This window comes from Mobula hypostoma, chromosome 10 (genome assembly GCF_963921235.1).
Source record: "Mobula hypostoma chromosome 10, sMobHyp1.1, whole genome shotgun sequence".
Taxonomy (NCBI): domain Eukaryota; kingdom Metazoa; phylum Chordata; class Chondrichthyes; order Myliobatiformes; family Myliobatidae; genus Mobula; species Mobula hypostoma.
The window spans coordinates 41,826,232-41,841,300 of record NC_086106.1 but is presented as its reverse complement, the minus strand read 5'-3'; the positions used below and the strand labels follow the sequence as shown (position 1 = coordinate 41,841,300).

Genomic DNA, 15,069 nt, shown 5'->3' with positions numbered 1-15,069 from the left:
AGCAAATTTAATTAGCAGATTGGAGCTGTGGATGGTGACAGTCATGGGTATACAGAGAGTAAAAGAGGAGGTTTAGTACACAGCCCTGAGGGGCACCAGTGTTGAGGGTTGAGATGTCCTCAATGCGGAGGATTAGTGCCCATGATGGAGCTGCTGTCCTGCATCAGTTTGTTGAGCCCAGCATAGATCTTCAGAGATGTTGTCGATCAGGAGCTTGATATTGCTTAACCTTTCCACTCCTAATCCCTGATCTGTGTTCTATTGACTTCCCATTCACCAAACGAAACAATGTTCCTCCAGGCCAAGGTGCACAACGCAGTACATATAACTCACACACAATTCATAAAGTATTAATATCACAAATAAATTAACAAAAATAAAATATATTCCAGAAGATAAACATTTTCTAGAATAGGTAACCCTAGTAATTTCTAAGGTAGGGCATGTATTGTACTGTAGGTTTTCTGTGTTTCTATATTTCTATTTAACATAAAAAGTAAACAGTATAACATTACTAGTGCTTCATACGTGATGAGACCTGGGTGATGGCAGTGTGTTCAGTAATCTCGCAACCTTGTTTCTCATCCTAACAACCTTTGTCCTAATGCTACGATGACTGTGGGGATAGGGGGCAAAGAGATTGTTGGATGGATGGGAGGGGTCATTAACAATGATAAGGGCCCTGTGTACGCAGCACTTCTGGGAAATATTTTGGCTGGGTGGAAGAGAAATCCTGATGGTACTCCTTTGTAGGGGCTTGCGGTCAGATGCCTTGTAACTCCCATACCAGACATGGTGCAGCTGGTCTGCACACCCTCAATGGTGCACCTGTAAAAATAGGTTAGAATAGGGAGGAGGGTAGGGGGAGGCCTCATTCACTTCAATTACCTCAGGAAGTGGAGATGCTGTTCCACTTTCCTGATTAAAGAAATGGGGTTGAGGGACCAAGTGAGATCATCCTTTATGTGCACAGAAACTTCATGTTCCTAACTTCCTCCACAGAGGAAGTTAATGTACACTAAGGAGTGGTCAGCATACACCTTCCTAAAGTCCTCAATCATGTCTTTAGTCTTGTCCACAATAAGTGTCAAGTTGTGCTCTCACCATTCTACAAGCCGCTCTACCTCCTCTGTATACCATCTCATCGTTGTTAATGAGGCTAACCATGAGGCTGAGCACGCGATCCTGGGGGTCATGGGGGGGTGGGTGAAGGGAGAGTAGCCCCAGTGCTCTGTGAGATTTGAGGTAGAGATGTTGCTATCAACATAGACTGACTGGTGTCTGAGCATATGATCCATACCCTCTTCAGTGTAATCACATCCTTCCTGTAATGGGATGGGGGAGTGGGTGGGATACAGCACTGAAATCACAGCATCAAAAGATTAGCTTCATTTGTCACATGTACATCCAAATCAAAACATACAGGCAGATGCATCATTTGCATTCAGAATGTGCTGGGTACAGCCTGCAAAGTGTCACCATGCTTCCAGCACTAACATAGCATGCCCACAACTTATCAACCTGAAATCATATTCCTTTGGAATGTGGGAGGAAACCAGAGCACCTGGAGGAAACCCACCATTCATGGCAAGAATGTACAAACTCCTGACAGACAGAAGCAGTAACTGATCCCCAATCTAACAGCTGGCTCTGTAAAGCATTATGCTACCTGTTAGAGCCTCGAGTCATTTGAGTATGGCTCCACTCTCTGATGCTCACAACCCCTATACACTGTGTCAGGTATTGAAACAAGTCCTGTTTCAACTCTTAAATCTGCCTTCACTAATCCCAAGGCTTGCATTCCTGACCTCTAGTACCTGGGATATGGGCCATGGACGGACAGCAGGGATACGGACCATTAACAGGAAGAAGGGATACGGACCATTAACAGGGAGAATGGATACGGACCAATGATGGACAGCAGAGATACGGACCATGAACAGGAAGAAGGGATACGGACCATGGACAGGGAGAATGGATACGGACCAATGATGGACAGCAGGGATATGGACTGTGGGCGGGAAGAAGGGATACAGACAGTGGGCGGGAAGAAGGGATACGGACCATGGACAGGAAGAAGGGATACGGACCATGGACAGGAAGAAGGGATACGGACCATGGACAGGAAGAAGGGATACGGACCATGGACAGGCAGCGGGGATACTGACCATGGACAGGAAGAAGGGATACGGACCATGGACGGGAAGAATGGATACGGACCATGGACGGGAAGAAGGGATATGGACCATGGATGGGAAGAAGGGGTACGGACCATGAACAGGAAGAAGAGATACGGACCATGGACAGGCAGCAGGGATACAGACCATCGACAGGCAGCAGGGATACAGACAATGAACAGGAAGAAGGGATACGGACCATGGACAGGCAGTGGGGATACAGACCATGGACGGGAAGAACGGATACGGACCATGGGCGGAAAGAAGGGATACGGACCATGATCAGGCAGCAGGGATACGGACCATGAACAGGAAGAAGGGATATGGACCATGGACAGGCAGCAGGGATACAGACCATGGTCAAGCAGCAGGGATACGGACCATGAACAGGAAGAAGGAATATGGACCATGGACAGGCAGCAGGGATACAGACCATGGTCAAGCAGCAGGGATACAGACAATGAACAGGAAGAAGGGATACGGACCATGGACAGGCAGTGGGGATACGGACCATGGACGGGAAGAAGGGATACGGACCATGGGCGGAAAGAAGGGATACGGACCATGATCAGGCAGCAGGAATACGGACCATGAACAAGAAGAAGGGATATGGACCATGGACAGGCAGCAGGGATACAGACCATGGTCAAGCAGCAGGGATACGGACCATGAACAGGAAGAAGGGATACAGACCATGGACAGGCAGCAGGGATACAGACCATGGACTGGAAGAAGGGATATGGACCATGGACAGGAAGAAGTGATACTGACCATGGATGGGCAGCAGGGATACGGACTGTGGACAGGAAGAAGGGATATGGACAATGGCCGGGCAGCAAGGATACAGAGCATTGATGAGAAGAAGGGATAAGGACCAAGGACGGGAAGAAGGAATATGGACCGTGTGTAGGCAGAATGTATAGGAGCCACATGCAGGCTGACGGGATGTAAGGTGTAAACTCAACCGAAGCCCCCTGTTTGTGTGGATGCTGCTTGATTTGTTACCTTGTTACAAATCAGTACCACAAAATAACAGACAGAACACCATATAAGACCATAAGATATAGGAGCAGAAGTAGGCCATTCGGCCCATTGAATCTGCTCCGCCATTCAGTCATGGGCTGATCCAATCCTTTCAGTCATCCCCACTCCCCTGCTTTCACCCCATACCCTTTGATGCCCTGGCTAATCAAGAACCTATCTATACAATTCAATGATTTTTGGTTCCAATGGAGAATCTTGACAGGCCCATTCCCATCTTCTGGTTTCACTCGGGAAAACGGTTACGTTTGGCATCTGACTCTCCGGTACATGGGGTGTAGCCGCCCAGCAGTCGGTCAGCCAACTTATGCTTCCCAGGTAGCCCCAAGTTCCTTATGAGGACTCGGTCTCTAGCATGAGTTGGGAGAACCTAACCTTTTGATCATACCTGATCTTATTTCCTCAATTCTGCTTGGCAGCCACAGCCTCAGCTAATTCATAAGCCTTTTTCATTTCCCTTTTCATATCAGACACATACTTCAGATAAGTAGGACTTCCTTGCCAGGTCGATGGGCAACCTCACCTTGTGCCCAAACATCAGATAATATGGTGAGTACCCGGTAGCTTCATTTCGGGTACAGTTGTAGCCGTGGACCAGATGTCCAATATGTTGAGTCCACTTGCTCGTCTTGCTGATCTCCAGGGTTCGAAGCATGTCTAGTAAGGTCTGATTAATCCTCTCTACCTGCAGATCACTCTGTGGGTGATAAGGAGTAGTTCTCGACTTCTCATCTTCAAGCATACCCAGTAACTCATGTATGAGCCTACTCTCAATCCCAACCCTGTTCCGCCTGGGGAAGCCATAATAAATGAAATACTTCTCCCATAACACTTTGGCCATCGTGGATGCCCTCTGATCCTTGGTAGGGAAAGCTTGCGCATATCTGGTGTAGTGATCCGTGATGACTAAAACATTTGCCATGTTGCAGACATCTGCCTTTGTTGACAGGAAATCCATACACACCAGGTCCAGGGTGTGTCCTCGCTCTGCAAGTGGGACAACGAAGCGGCCCTCGTAGGCAGCGTTTTCCTCAATAGGTGTCAGTATTCTTCAACCTCTGGTTTCATTTCAGGCCAGTAGAACCGATCTCTGAGCAATCCATAGGTCTTTTCAACCCCAAATGTCCGGAATCATCATGAAGTGACTTTAACACAATCCTCCAATACTTCTCAAGCAGAACCAGTTGAGAATGCCGAGGCCGGTCTAGAGGTGACGTGACCTGGTATAGGATCTGGTTCCTCAACTCCAATCTGGATCATTCTCTCAGTAATGGAGGCACCGCAGCATGTTTCGTCTTCTCCACTTGGGCCATGTCTCACTTTTCGACCACTGACCAAATGGTACCGATGCCCAGACCATCTCGCTGAGCAGCTGCCACTTCCCCAAGACTCAATTCCGGTGACTAGTATGTCTTCAGAGCAGTCAGATTACAGAATGATGCCAACAGATGCTCCCAATTGATCTACCGCTCAATCCTACCCTTGCCTTCACCGTGATGGCAAACTGGCACATGGCTTTCACTCCCAGGGCAGGAACGCTCCCACTCTTCAACCCTGTCCAGCCCTTCATGAGCACGTTGAGACAAAACATCAGCATCAATGTTCCTACTTCCTGGCGGGTACTTCAGGCTGAAATCATAGGCAGACAACGCCGCCAATCACCACTGTCCTGTGGCATCCAATTTTGCCGAGGTCAGGACATAAGTTAGGGTATTGTCACCTCAAACTTGGCACCATAGAGGTAGTCACTCAACTTATTCACCACAGCCCATTTCAACATCAGAAACTCCAATTTGTGCATGGGATAACAACTGGCTCCCGCTGACAAATGTAACAGGTCTCAACCCAGTGTCCTGATCCTGATACAGGACACCCACTAAGCCCTCCCTGCTGGCATCTGTGTGCAGTCCATATGGCAATCGAGACTGCAAAAGCCAGCACAGGCACTTCTGTCAGCAGCTTCTTCAGCGCCTGAAAGGCCTCTTCACATTTTGCATCTCACCTCATTCCAAAAGGCTATGAAATGCTAAGATACTCTTTACCCTCCTCTCCTTTTGTCCTCCTCCCTTTCTTCCCCAAGGGAGGGTAACCACACGGAAGCTGATTTAAAGGGTGACTCACTTTTGCATAGCCCTTTATGAACCCCCAAAAGTACCCACAGACCCCAAGGAATGAATACACTCACAGTCTGGGGCCATGGTCATGTGGTCATCACCTCTATCTTAGACGGATCTGTAGCTACTCCAAATCATGAGACTATGTGCCCAACATAGCTGACATATGTGTTGCAGAAGTAGCACTTGTCCAGAGAAAGTTTTAACCCTTTAGCTTTCAGGCAGCCCAGCACCTTCAGTAGCCTCACTTCATGTTCCTTCAAGGTGGACCCAAACACTATGAGGTCATCCAGATACACCAATATCTCGAGCAAGTTCATATCCCCCACAGTTTTCTCCATAATACGCTGGAAGTTTGTAGGGGCTCCTGATATGCCCTGGGGCATCTGTTCGAACTGGAAAAATCCCAGTGGATATATAAATGCCGTCTTCTCTTTGTCAGCCTCTCTCATGGGACCTGGTAATCTCCACTCCTCAAATCCAGCGCACTGAACCACTTCGCACCACTCAGACAGGCCAGCGCGTCTTCGATCCTTGGGACCGTATACTGGTCAGGGACTGTACACCTGGTCAGAGTCCTATAGTCCACACACACCTGTACCTTCCCATTCTTCTTCCTGGCCACTACCATGTGGGACGCACAGGGGCTTCTGGACACAGTGATGATCCCAGCTTCCTTCAACCTACACAAATGCTGCCGAACATCTTCCACATCTGCAGAGGCCTGTCGCCGCGACCTTTCTCTGAACATGGTGTCCTCGGTCACCCAGATAGTGTGGTGAGTGCCCTTGGAATAACACAATTGAGTGACAACAGACCACTCGTCAGTAGAAAAGACATCTTCCAGTTTCAACATCTTCTATGTCAACCTCCTTTTCCAACCCACAGGTACCAGGGAGTCCCCAAACTTTAATGACTCAGCGGTCAACTTTCCCCCCAGCTTGTCTCACAGGGACAGTAGACATCACCGTCACCGGGAAGAGATGCATCCCCTGCTTGAAGGTGACCTCCCTCATTGTAGTGTTTCCAACAATCACTGCCATCCTATTCACCTGTACAACCGAGGGCTTCTGCAGTTCGGGCCTCACCAGTACCCCAGCAGGCACGCCCGACTCCTCCTCATGGTCTTCCGGAGCATCCACCAATAGGGCCTCGCCCTCAGGCATTCGGGGAAATTTGGGGGTCCCCGTCACTCTCGCTACTTCCCCGGGCAGTAACATGATTGGCTTTGACTAGGTGAACCACACAGTCCCTTGTCTAAACTCAGTATCCGGCCTAATGCAGCCATGTACTTCCTCAAAAGCAGCTCGAAACACCAGGTGAACGGACAATGTTCTCAGAAAGCTCTCTCCAGTTTTCTCCTTCCAAGCCCCCATAAGCCTCTCACAATTGGAGTGTCGGTCTCCACAACAATTAAAACGCCGCCCTTCTCAACGGGGTCCATACAAACCAATGCTAATGTATGAAGGACCTCTGCCACTCGCACATCGGCCTCCAAGAACTCCAGCTTCACTGACAAATAACCATCACAAGGATAATCACCTGCACGAAGACCCTAGATCTCAGTGCACTGAGTGGTGTCAATGGTAAATACATCAAATATTGGTTGTAAAATGAACAGTACAGCAAAGTGACCTGTGACCCAGTGTCAAGTATAACTCCAGCATAAATACCCTCTATCCATAGCAATACACTGGAGCTTAGCCCCACTAAATCTTCAGGAATAGGGTCTTTTTTTTTGGAGTGTTCCTTGATATATTGCTGGGAACGTCAGGCTGTTCCCTTACTGGGTCTCTTTAAGTTTCCTGACATCTCTCCCTGCTTAGGTACCCAGGGGCTCATTCTCCAAGAGGTTTCCCGTCATTCACACTCCTGCCTGAAGTGTCCCTCTTCACAACAGTTATAACAGGCAATACCGGCTGCTTCCCTTCTCGCGGGACCCCGGCCATTAGCAGCCCTCTACGTCATCCATCCACTTAAGCAGTGGTCCCCAACCTCCGGGCGGCAGACCGATACTGATCCGATACTGATGCAGGGGTGCAGCGGTAGCCGGGACGCACCCAGCTCATCTTTAAGAAAAAAAGCTGAAATAAACAAGATAATTAATTAGGTGCTGCCCGGCAGGTAAATATTGGCCCAGATCAGAGGCGACAATCGGGTGGCACCTAATTAATTAGCTTATTTATTTCGTCTTTTTTCTTAAAGATGTGCTGGGTGCATCCCGGCTACCGCTGCACCCCTGCATGCTTCGCGGATTGGTATCGGTCTGCGGCCCGGAGGTTGGGAACCACTGACTTAGGGGGTCCGCCTTCCTGTCAGTTCCAGGGGCCGTGCCCACTGATAGCAACCAGGACATCTCAGTTCTCAACCCTGCCATAATCTCCTTTACCACTCCCTGGGTTGGGCTATCCATGGATACCGGCCGCTACAGGGGGCTACTACCAAGGGCTGAACCCTGCTGACGGATCCCTCCCATGCCTCCGACATGTTCTCCTCCTCCTGTACTTCTCTGATCAGCTCAACAAATGAGGGTGGGAGACGTGTCTTACGAGACAGTCGGAGACCTCAAGCAATCAGGTTCTGGGACTGGGTGCCTTTGGCTATTTGGTCCATTCTTAACTGATTCGCCTCAGCCGCCTGAATGGCCCTATTATGCCGCAAGCAATTTAGCTGTCTCTCCAGCTGAAAAATAGAGGCAGGAAGCTTCTTCCCCTTCTCCCAATGCATGTTCTGAAACCCCGCCATGAGCTCCATCGTGCTTCCTTTCGTGCAAATTTCCTTTTCCAGTGCTTGCATTTAGGCCGCAGAAGTGGCAAGGGGGTTCTGTGCCTTTATGGCTCTCACTACGTCAGCAACCTGCCCTCTCAAGCTCTCAACCACTCACTGTCTCTTTATGTCATCAGAGCACTGCCATTCATCTAACAACTCTGAGGTCTGCTTCGCCCAAGTCTCAAACTCCTCTTCCCTCTTGGGGGTGGGCTTCATTCCAGAGAACATTCTCAACTTTCAATAGCTAGGACCCTCAGCCTGTGCACTAGGCCATTTATTCACCAGATAGGTAAGGGTTGATACCAACTCAAAATTCTCACTCCTCGCTGGGGGACCATTAGACATTCCAAATGAGACTCTCCTTCCCCTCGCTGTGCAGAAATGAGAGAACCTTCTCTTTGAGACACTTCCAGTACGCTGGATGAACTCAGCAGGTCAGGCAGCATCAGTTAGAGACGATGAATCGACGTTTCTAACTGATGCTGCCCGACCTGTTGAGTTCATCCAGCATACTGAAAGTGTTGCTTTGATCACAGCATCTGCAGATTATTTTGTGTTTACCTTGTCTTTGAAGTCTCTACCCCCAGCCATGGGAGACTCAACTTGTGATTCAGCCTGCTCGCCTACACTCTCCTTCCCCGGAAAGTATGGACAGTCCACAGCCCCTCTCTCTTGGGGCCCCAATAGTACCAGGTGGTTCTACTGCTGTTACATCAGCACTAGTCTGAACTAAAGCAGTCTGTGCCCACCATTTTATCAAACCTCCGCCCCACAATCGTAACTTTTTCTACAACTTTAACAGTACTTAAAAGTCGAATTAACAATTCAGCAGGAGTACGAATATCTACCCCACTCAAAATGCACGCATTCGTTACCAGTAACCCCGTGGATTCACACCACCACTGGACCCCAGCAGCATCCATATCCACGGATCGTAATCGCTTTTCTGGACAATGGTTTAGCATAGACTTAAACACACAACTCACTGGTTCAGTGCTCAGGGCAATCACACAGCATCCAACGAAATCAATCTCGAAAGATACCCCCACAATTGTAACCCTCAGGTTCTGTTGGGCTGCATAAGTTTAGGGAAGGCAATCTATGGCCTTGCCAAACGGGTGAGGTGGAGATGCGAGTCCACCCTGAAAACCCCGTTTGTGTGGATGCTGTGTGATGTGTTACCCTGTTACAAATCAGTACAATGAAATACAGTACACTGCATACAATTAAACGATTTAGCTTTATAATTCTTAATTTGACTAAAGGGTTAGAAAAGAAAAAGCAAAAAAAAGGGATCATTTTAATGAAACAGTCTAATTTGAACAAGTTGGACAGTTTCCCCTTCACTGATCCTCCATTGATTTCCCCAGGCTTTGTCAACTCCTGGCCCCACTCCAAGTCCACACCTATGACCTCTCCTCTCTGGCGTCTTCTCTCTTCATTTCCCGCCGAACCCAAATCACCTCAGTGTGAGGCACACGGCATGAAAACACACTCCCGTCATTGGATGGTTCACGGTCCAAAGCACCCGTTATCTCTAGCGATAACCCAAACACTGCTTCTACAGAAAGACCATTACATCAGCAGGGTGTTACAGGGATATAGACCATGGACATGCAGAGGGAATGTATAGCATGTGAACCTGTAAGTGAATATGGGCCATGTGAAGGCAGACAGGATATGGGCCATGTGAAGGCAGACGGGATATGGGCCTTGTGAAAGCAGACGGGATATGGGCCTTGCGAAGGCAGAGGGGATATGGGCCGTGCGAAGGCAGACGGAATATAAGCTGTGCGAAGGCAGACGGGGTATGGGCCGTGCGAAGGCAGACGGGGTATGGGCCGTGCGAAGGCAGACGGGGTATGGGCCGTGCGAAGGCAGACGGGGTATGGGCCGTGCGAAGGCAGACGGGGTATGGGCCGTGTGAAGGCAGACAAGCCATGTGAAGGCAGATGGGCCATGTGAAGACAAACGGGATATGGGCCATGTGAAGGCAGACAGGATATGGGCCACGTGCAGGTAGACGGGATATGGGCTATGTGAAGGCAGACAGGCCATGTGAGGGCAGACAGGATATGGGCCATGTGAAGGCAGATGGGATATGGGCCATGTGAAGGCAGAAGAGATTTTCATGTCATTAGTTTAAGTAGTTCACATTTAAAGAACCACTTAAAGGTTATGCAGGAAGAAAGCATTAGATTGACCTTGCATTAGGTTAAAAAGTCAGCACAACATGGGCCAAAGGGCCTGTACTGTACCTCCAACCCAATAGCATAAAAATTGATTTCTCCTTTTCAAATTTTTTTTTCTCTCCTCTTTCCCTCTTCTTCTAATCCACACTCTGGCCTCTGACCTCTTCTCCTCACCTGCCTATCACCTTGCTCTGTTACCCCTCCTTTTTCCCTTTCTCTCTTGGTCCACTCTCCTCTCCTATCAAGATTCCTTCTTCACCAGCCCTTTTGCCTTTCCCACCCATTTTCACCTATCACCTTCTAGCTGGTGCCCCACCCCAACCTTTTTATTCTAGAATCTTTCCCTTTCCTTTCCAGTCCTGATGAAGAGTCTCAGCCTGAAACGTCAACTGTTTATTCACTTCCATAGATGTTGTCTGACCTGCTGAGTTCCTCCAGCATTTTGTGTGTATTGCTCTGTACTGTGTTCTATGGATGATGTTCCAGTTCGGCATAACATTGTTTCTGAGTTGGACTGTTCTATGTTGTGCGTTCTCACAGGAGGATCAGGCAAACAGCAGGGTGTTTCTGAATTCCGTTGACTGGTGGTACAGGACACATATCCCTTACACACACTCTCACACACCCACACACTCAAACACATATGCAGACACACACACATACACACACCCACACACACTCACTCACACAGACACACACACACACACACACACACACACACACGCACAGACACACACGCACGCACAGACACGCACACACATGGACATGCATCCGCACATGAACACACGCGCAGGCACACATGCACGGACACACAACGCACAGACACGCGTGCGCGTACACACACACACACACACACACACACACAGACACACACACCCCGGCACACAGACTCTCCCTGCTCTCCTTAGCTCTCCCTGTAGCTGGAATGTCCCAGCGATATGGATGAGGAGATTGATATTATTGCTGTTCTTTACTCTTGCAGAGGCAGAGGGAGTGGAGGTTCCAATGCCAGACCATGGAGAACCAGGTGTGCTGCAGACAGTGGGTTTGGTTGATACTTTAATGCCCACCGGAGGGGCGGGAATTGTGGACAACGCAAAGCCAGGAGTAAGTGACATCAACACCAACAGCAGTGATACCATTGTATGGCAGTCCCCAGTCATCCAGGTCTCAGTTGGGCAAGGAGCTCAGGAAGTGATGGATGATGAAGCCCAGTTGGACAACAGGCAACTCAGTGCCTTGGACCAAACAGTCCTTTGCAAAGCTAAGGTCTTCAAGGATGCAGACCAATTAGGTAAGCCCACAGACAGCCAGGTTTGGGTAGGGAGTGAAGCTCTCTCTATAATTGTCTATTGCTAAATAGGTTTAAGGTTAGTGCATTGTAGGCATGCTGTAATGGTGCCAGAAGCATGACAAGAGCACAATCCTCACTGATTTGACTTGACGCAAATGGCGCATTTCACTGTGCAGGGCCTATCAGTGGCGTCAACAGAGATCTATAAAGAGGTGTATCTCTCAGGTCGGCGGCGATTATTTAATAAGAGAGCTTTGCGGGCATTTGTCAATTGTACAGGGCCTATTAGTGATCAGTGGTGTCAACAGAGCTCTATGAACTAAATAAAAGTACAGAAGGGATAAGTGGAGCGGCCATTGTCGGGAGTAGGCCAGTGGCAAGAGTAGAAGTGACAGTCTTTGGCTCAAAGGAGGCTTCAGGTTGAAACAGGCGTCGGCTCTGTGTAAAGCAACTATTAGATTTAGATTATGAGGACACACGGTCCTCTTTTATTGTCATTTAGTAATGCATGCATTAAAAAATGATACAATATTCCTCCAGTGTGATATCACAGAAACACAGGACAGACCAAGACTGAAAAACTAACAAAAACCACATAATTATAACATATAGTTACAACAGTGCAACAATACCATAACTTGATGAAGAACAGGCCATGGCACAGTAAAAAAGTTGAAAGTCTCTCGAATGCCCCACATCTCACGCAGACGGGAGAAGGAAGAAAACTCTCCCTGCCGTGCCCGACCGCAGTCCAACTCTGAGTCATCCGAAAACTTCGAGCCTCCGATCAGCCCTCCAACACCGAGTACCGAGCACCATCTCTATCCGAACGCTTCGACCTCATCCTCGGTCGCCAGCAGCAGGCAAAGTCGGGGATTTTGGGCCTTCCGTCCGGAAGATTCTCGATCGCACAGTAACAGCGGCAGCGAACCGGCATTTCAGAAATTTCTCCAAATGTTCCTCTGTGCCTTCACGTCTGTCTCCATCAAATCAGAATTGTCCACGGCCCCTATTTAACAGATACGATATCATTTCACCAGAGAGCTGCGTGCGCTGCGTCGCGCTGCCATCTTTTCCTCCCGCCTTTTTGTTATTTCCCCTCTCTTGGGTCATTGGGATCTCTTCTGGGGGAGGTATGATCTGTTCGAAAGTGACAGGTTGCACCTGAACCTGAGGAGGACCAATATTTTCTTAGGCAGATTTGTTAAAGCTGTTGGGGATGGTTTAAAATAATTTGGCAGGGGGATGGGAACCGGAGTGAAGCGACTCAGGATGGGAGAGATGGGTAAAAAAGTAAAGATAACGTGCAGTCAGACTGTCAGGAAGGGCAGGCAGGTGATGGGACTTAGTTGCAGTCAACAGGCTGAGTATCAAATGATTAGGGATGCAGAGTCAGAAAGGACAGCAAATATACTCAAGGTGTTGTATCTAAATGCGTGTAGTATAAGAAATCCTTGTATGGAAAAATCTCTTCTCATTCCTCTTAGTCATAGAGCACTACAGCGTAGAACAGGCCTTTCAGCCCATCTAGTCCATGCAGAACTATTATTCTGCATAGTCCCACCAAACCGCAACCAGACCATATACTCCATACCCCTCCCATCCATGTACCTGTTCACGTTTTTCTTAAATGTTGAAATCTGACCTGCATCCACCACTTCTGCGCTCAGCTCATTCTGTACTTACACCACATGCTGAGTGAAGAAGTTCCCCCTCACATTCTCCTTGGACATTACAACATTCACCCCTAACCCATGACTTCTGGTTGTAGTCCCACCCAACCTCAGTGGAAAATGCCTGCTTGCATTTACCCTATCTATGCCCCTCTTATCAAATCTCCTCTTAATCTTCTATGTTCTAAAGAATATAGTCCTAACTTTACTACTCAGGTCCTCCAGACCTGGCAACATCCTTGTGAATTTTCTCTGTACTCTTTCAACCTTGTTTACATCTTTCCTGTAGGTAGGTGACCAAAACTGCACACAATACTCCAAATTAATCCTCACCAATGTCTTATACAACTTCAACATAACATCCCATCTCCTGTACTCAATACATTGATTTATGAAGGCCAATATGCCAAAAGCTTTCTTTATGACCTTAACTACCTATGAAGCCACTTTCAAGGAATTATGGACATATATTCTAAGATCGCTTTGTTCTACCACACTCCTCAATGCCCTACTGCTCACTGTGTAAGACCTACCCTGGTTGGTCCTACCGAAGTGTAAAAATTCACACTTCTTTGCGTTAAATTCCATCAGCCTTTTTTCAGCCCATTTTTCCAGCTAATGTAGAGATCTCTCTGTAAGCCATGATAGCCTTCCTCACTGTCCACTGCACCCCCAGTCTTGGTGTCATCCACAAATTTGCTGATCCAGTTAACCACATTATCATCCAGATCATTGATATAGATGTTAAACAAAGGATCCAGCACTGATCCTTGTGGAATATCACTAGTCTCAGGCCTCATAGAGGCAACCCTATACTACCACTCCCTGGCTTCTCCCACAAAGCTAATGTTCAATCCAATTCATTACCTCATCCTGAATGCTGAGCAACTGAACCTTCTTGACCACCCTCCTATGCAGGACCTTGTCAAATATCTTACTGAAATCCATGTAGACAACATCCACTACTTTCATTCACTTTTCTGGTAACTTCTTCAAAAAACTCTATAAGATTAGTTAGACATGACAAATGCACAAAGCCTTGATGGCTATCCTTAATCAGTTTATCATAAACTGATTAGTATTATCATAATACTGATGTATCCGGTCCCTTAGAATCCCTTTCAATAATTTTCCCACAACTGATGTCAGACTCACAAGTCTACAATTCACTTGTTTGTGTTTAGAGTCTTTTTTAAACAGCAGACGACATTGGCTATCCTCCAATCCTCTGGTACCTCTCCTGTCACAAGACATATTTCTGCTCAGGCTCTGGCAATTTCTGCACTTACCTCCCATAGTGTCTGAGGGAACAGATTGTCAGGCCCTGGGGAATTATCCACCATGATTTGCTTCAGGGAGGCAAACACCTCCTCCTCTGTAATATGTACAGGGTCCATGAAGTTGATGCCGCTTTGCCTCACTTCTATAGACTCTGCATCCTTCTGAGTAAATACAGATGCAAAGAATGCACCTAAGATCTTCCCCATCTGTTTTAGCTCAACAAATGGATTATCATTCTGATTTGTCCCTTGTAATCCTTTTGCTCTTAACGTATTTGTAGAAGTCCTTAGGATCCTTCACGTTTTCTGCTGGAACCTTCCTAATTTAGCCTTCTTGATTTATTTCTTAGGTGTTCTCTTGCATTTCTTAGACCATAAAAAACCATAAGACAGTAGAACAGAATTAGGATATATCGTGTATGCTCTGCTACTTCATCATGTCTGATCCATTTTTCCTCTCAAACCCAATGGCCTGCCTTCTTCCTGTATCTCTTCATGCCCTGACCAATCAAGGATCTATCAACCTCTG

General features: G+C 47.8%; 1 protein-coding gene across 2 annotated transcripts in view; it reads left to right on the top strand.

The window, feature by feature from the left end:
• Window positions 1–15,069, top strand: part of LOC134352869 (reticulon-2-like) — a 269,961-nt gene that overhangs the window by 43,710 nt on the left and 211,182 nt on the right. For both annotated transcript variants that reach the window (XM_063060408.1, XM_063060409.1), the window contains exon 5: window positions 11,276–11,587. In XM_063060408.1, coding sequence (XP_062916478.1) covers window positions 11,276–11,587 — 312 coding nt within the window. The remainder of the gene's footprint in view (window positions 1–11,275; window positions 11,588–15,069) is intronic.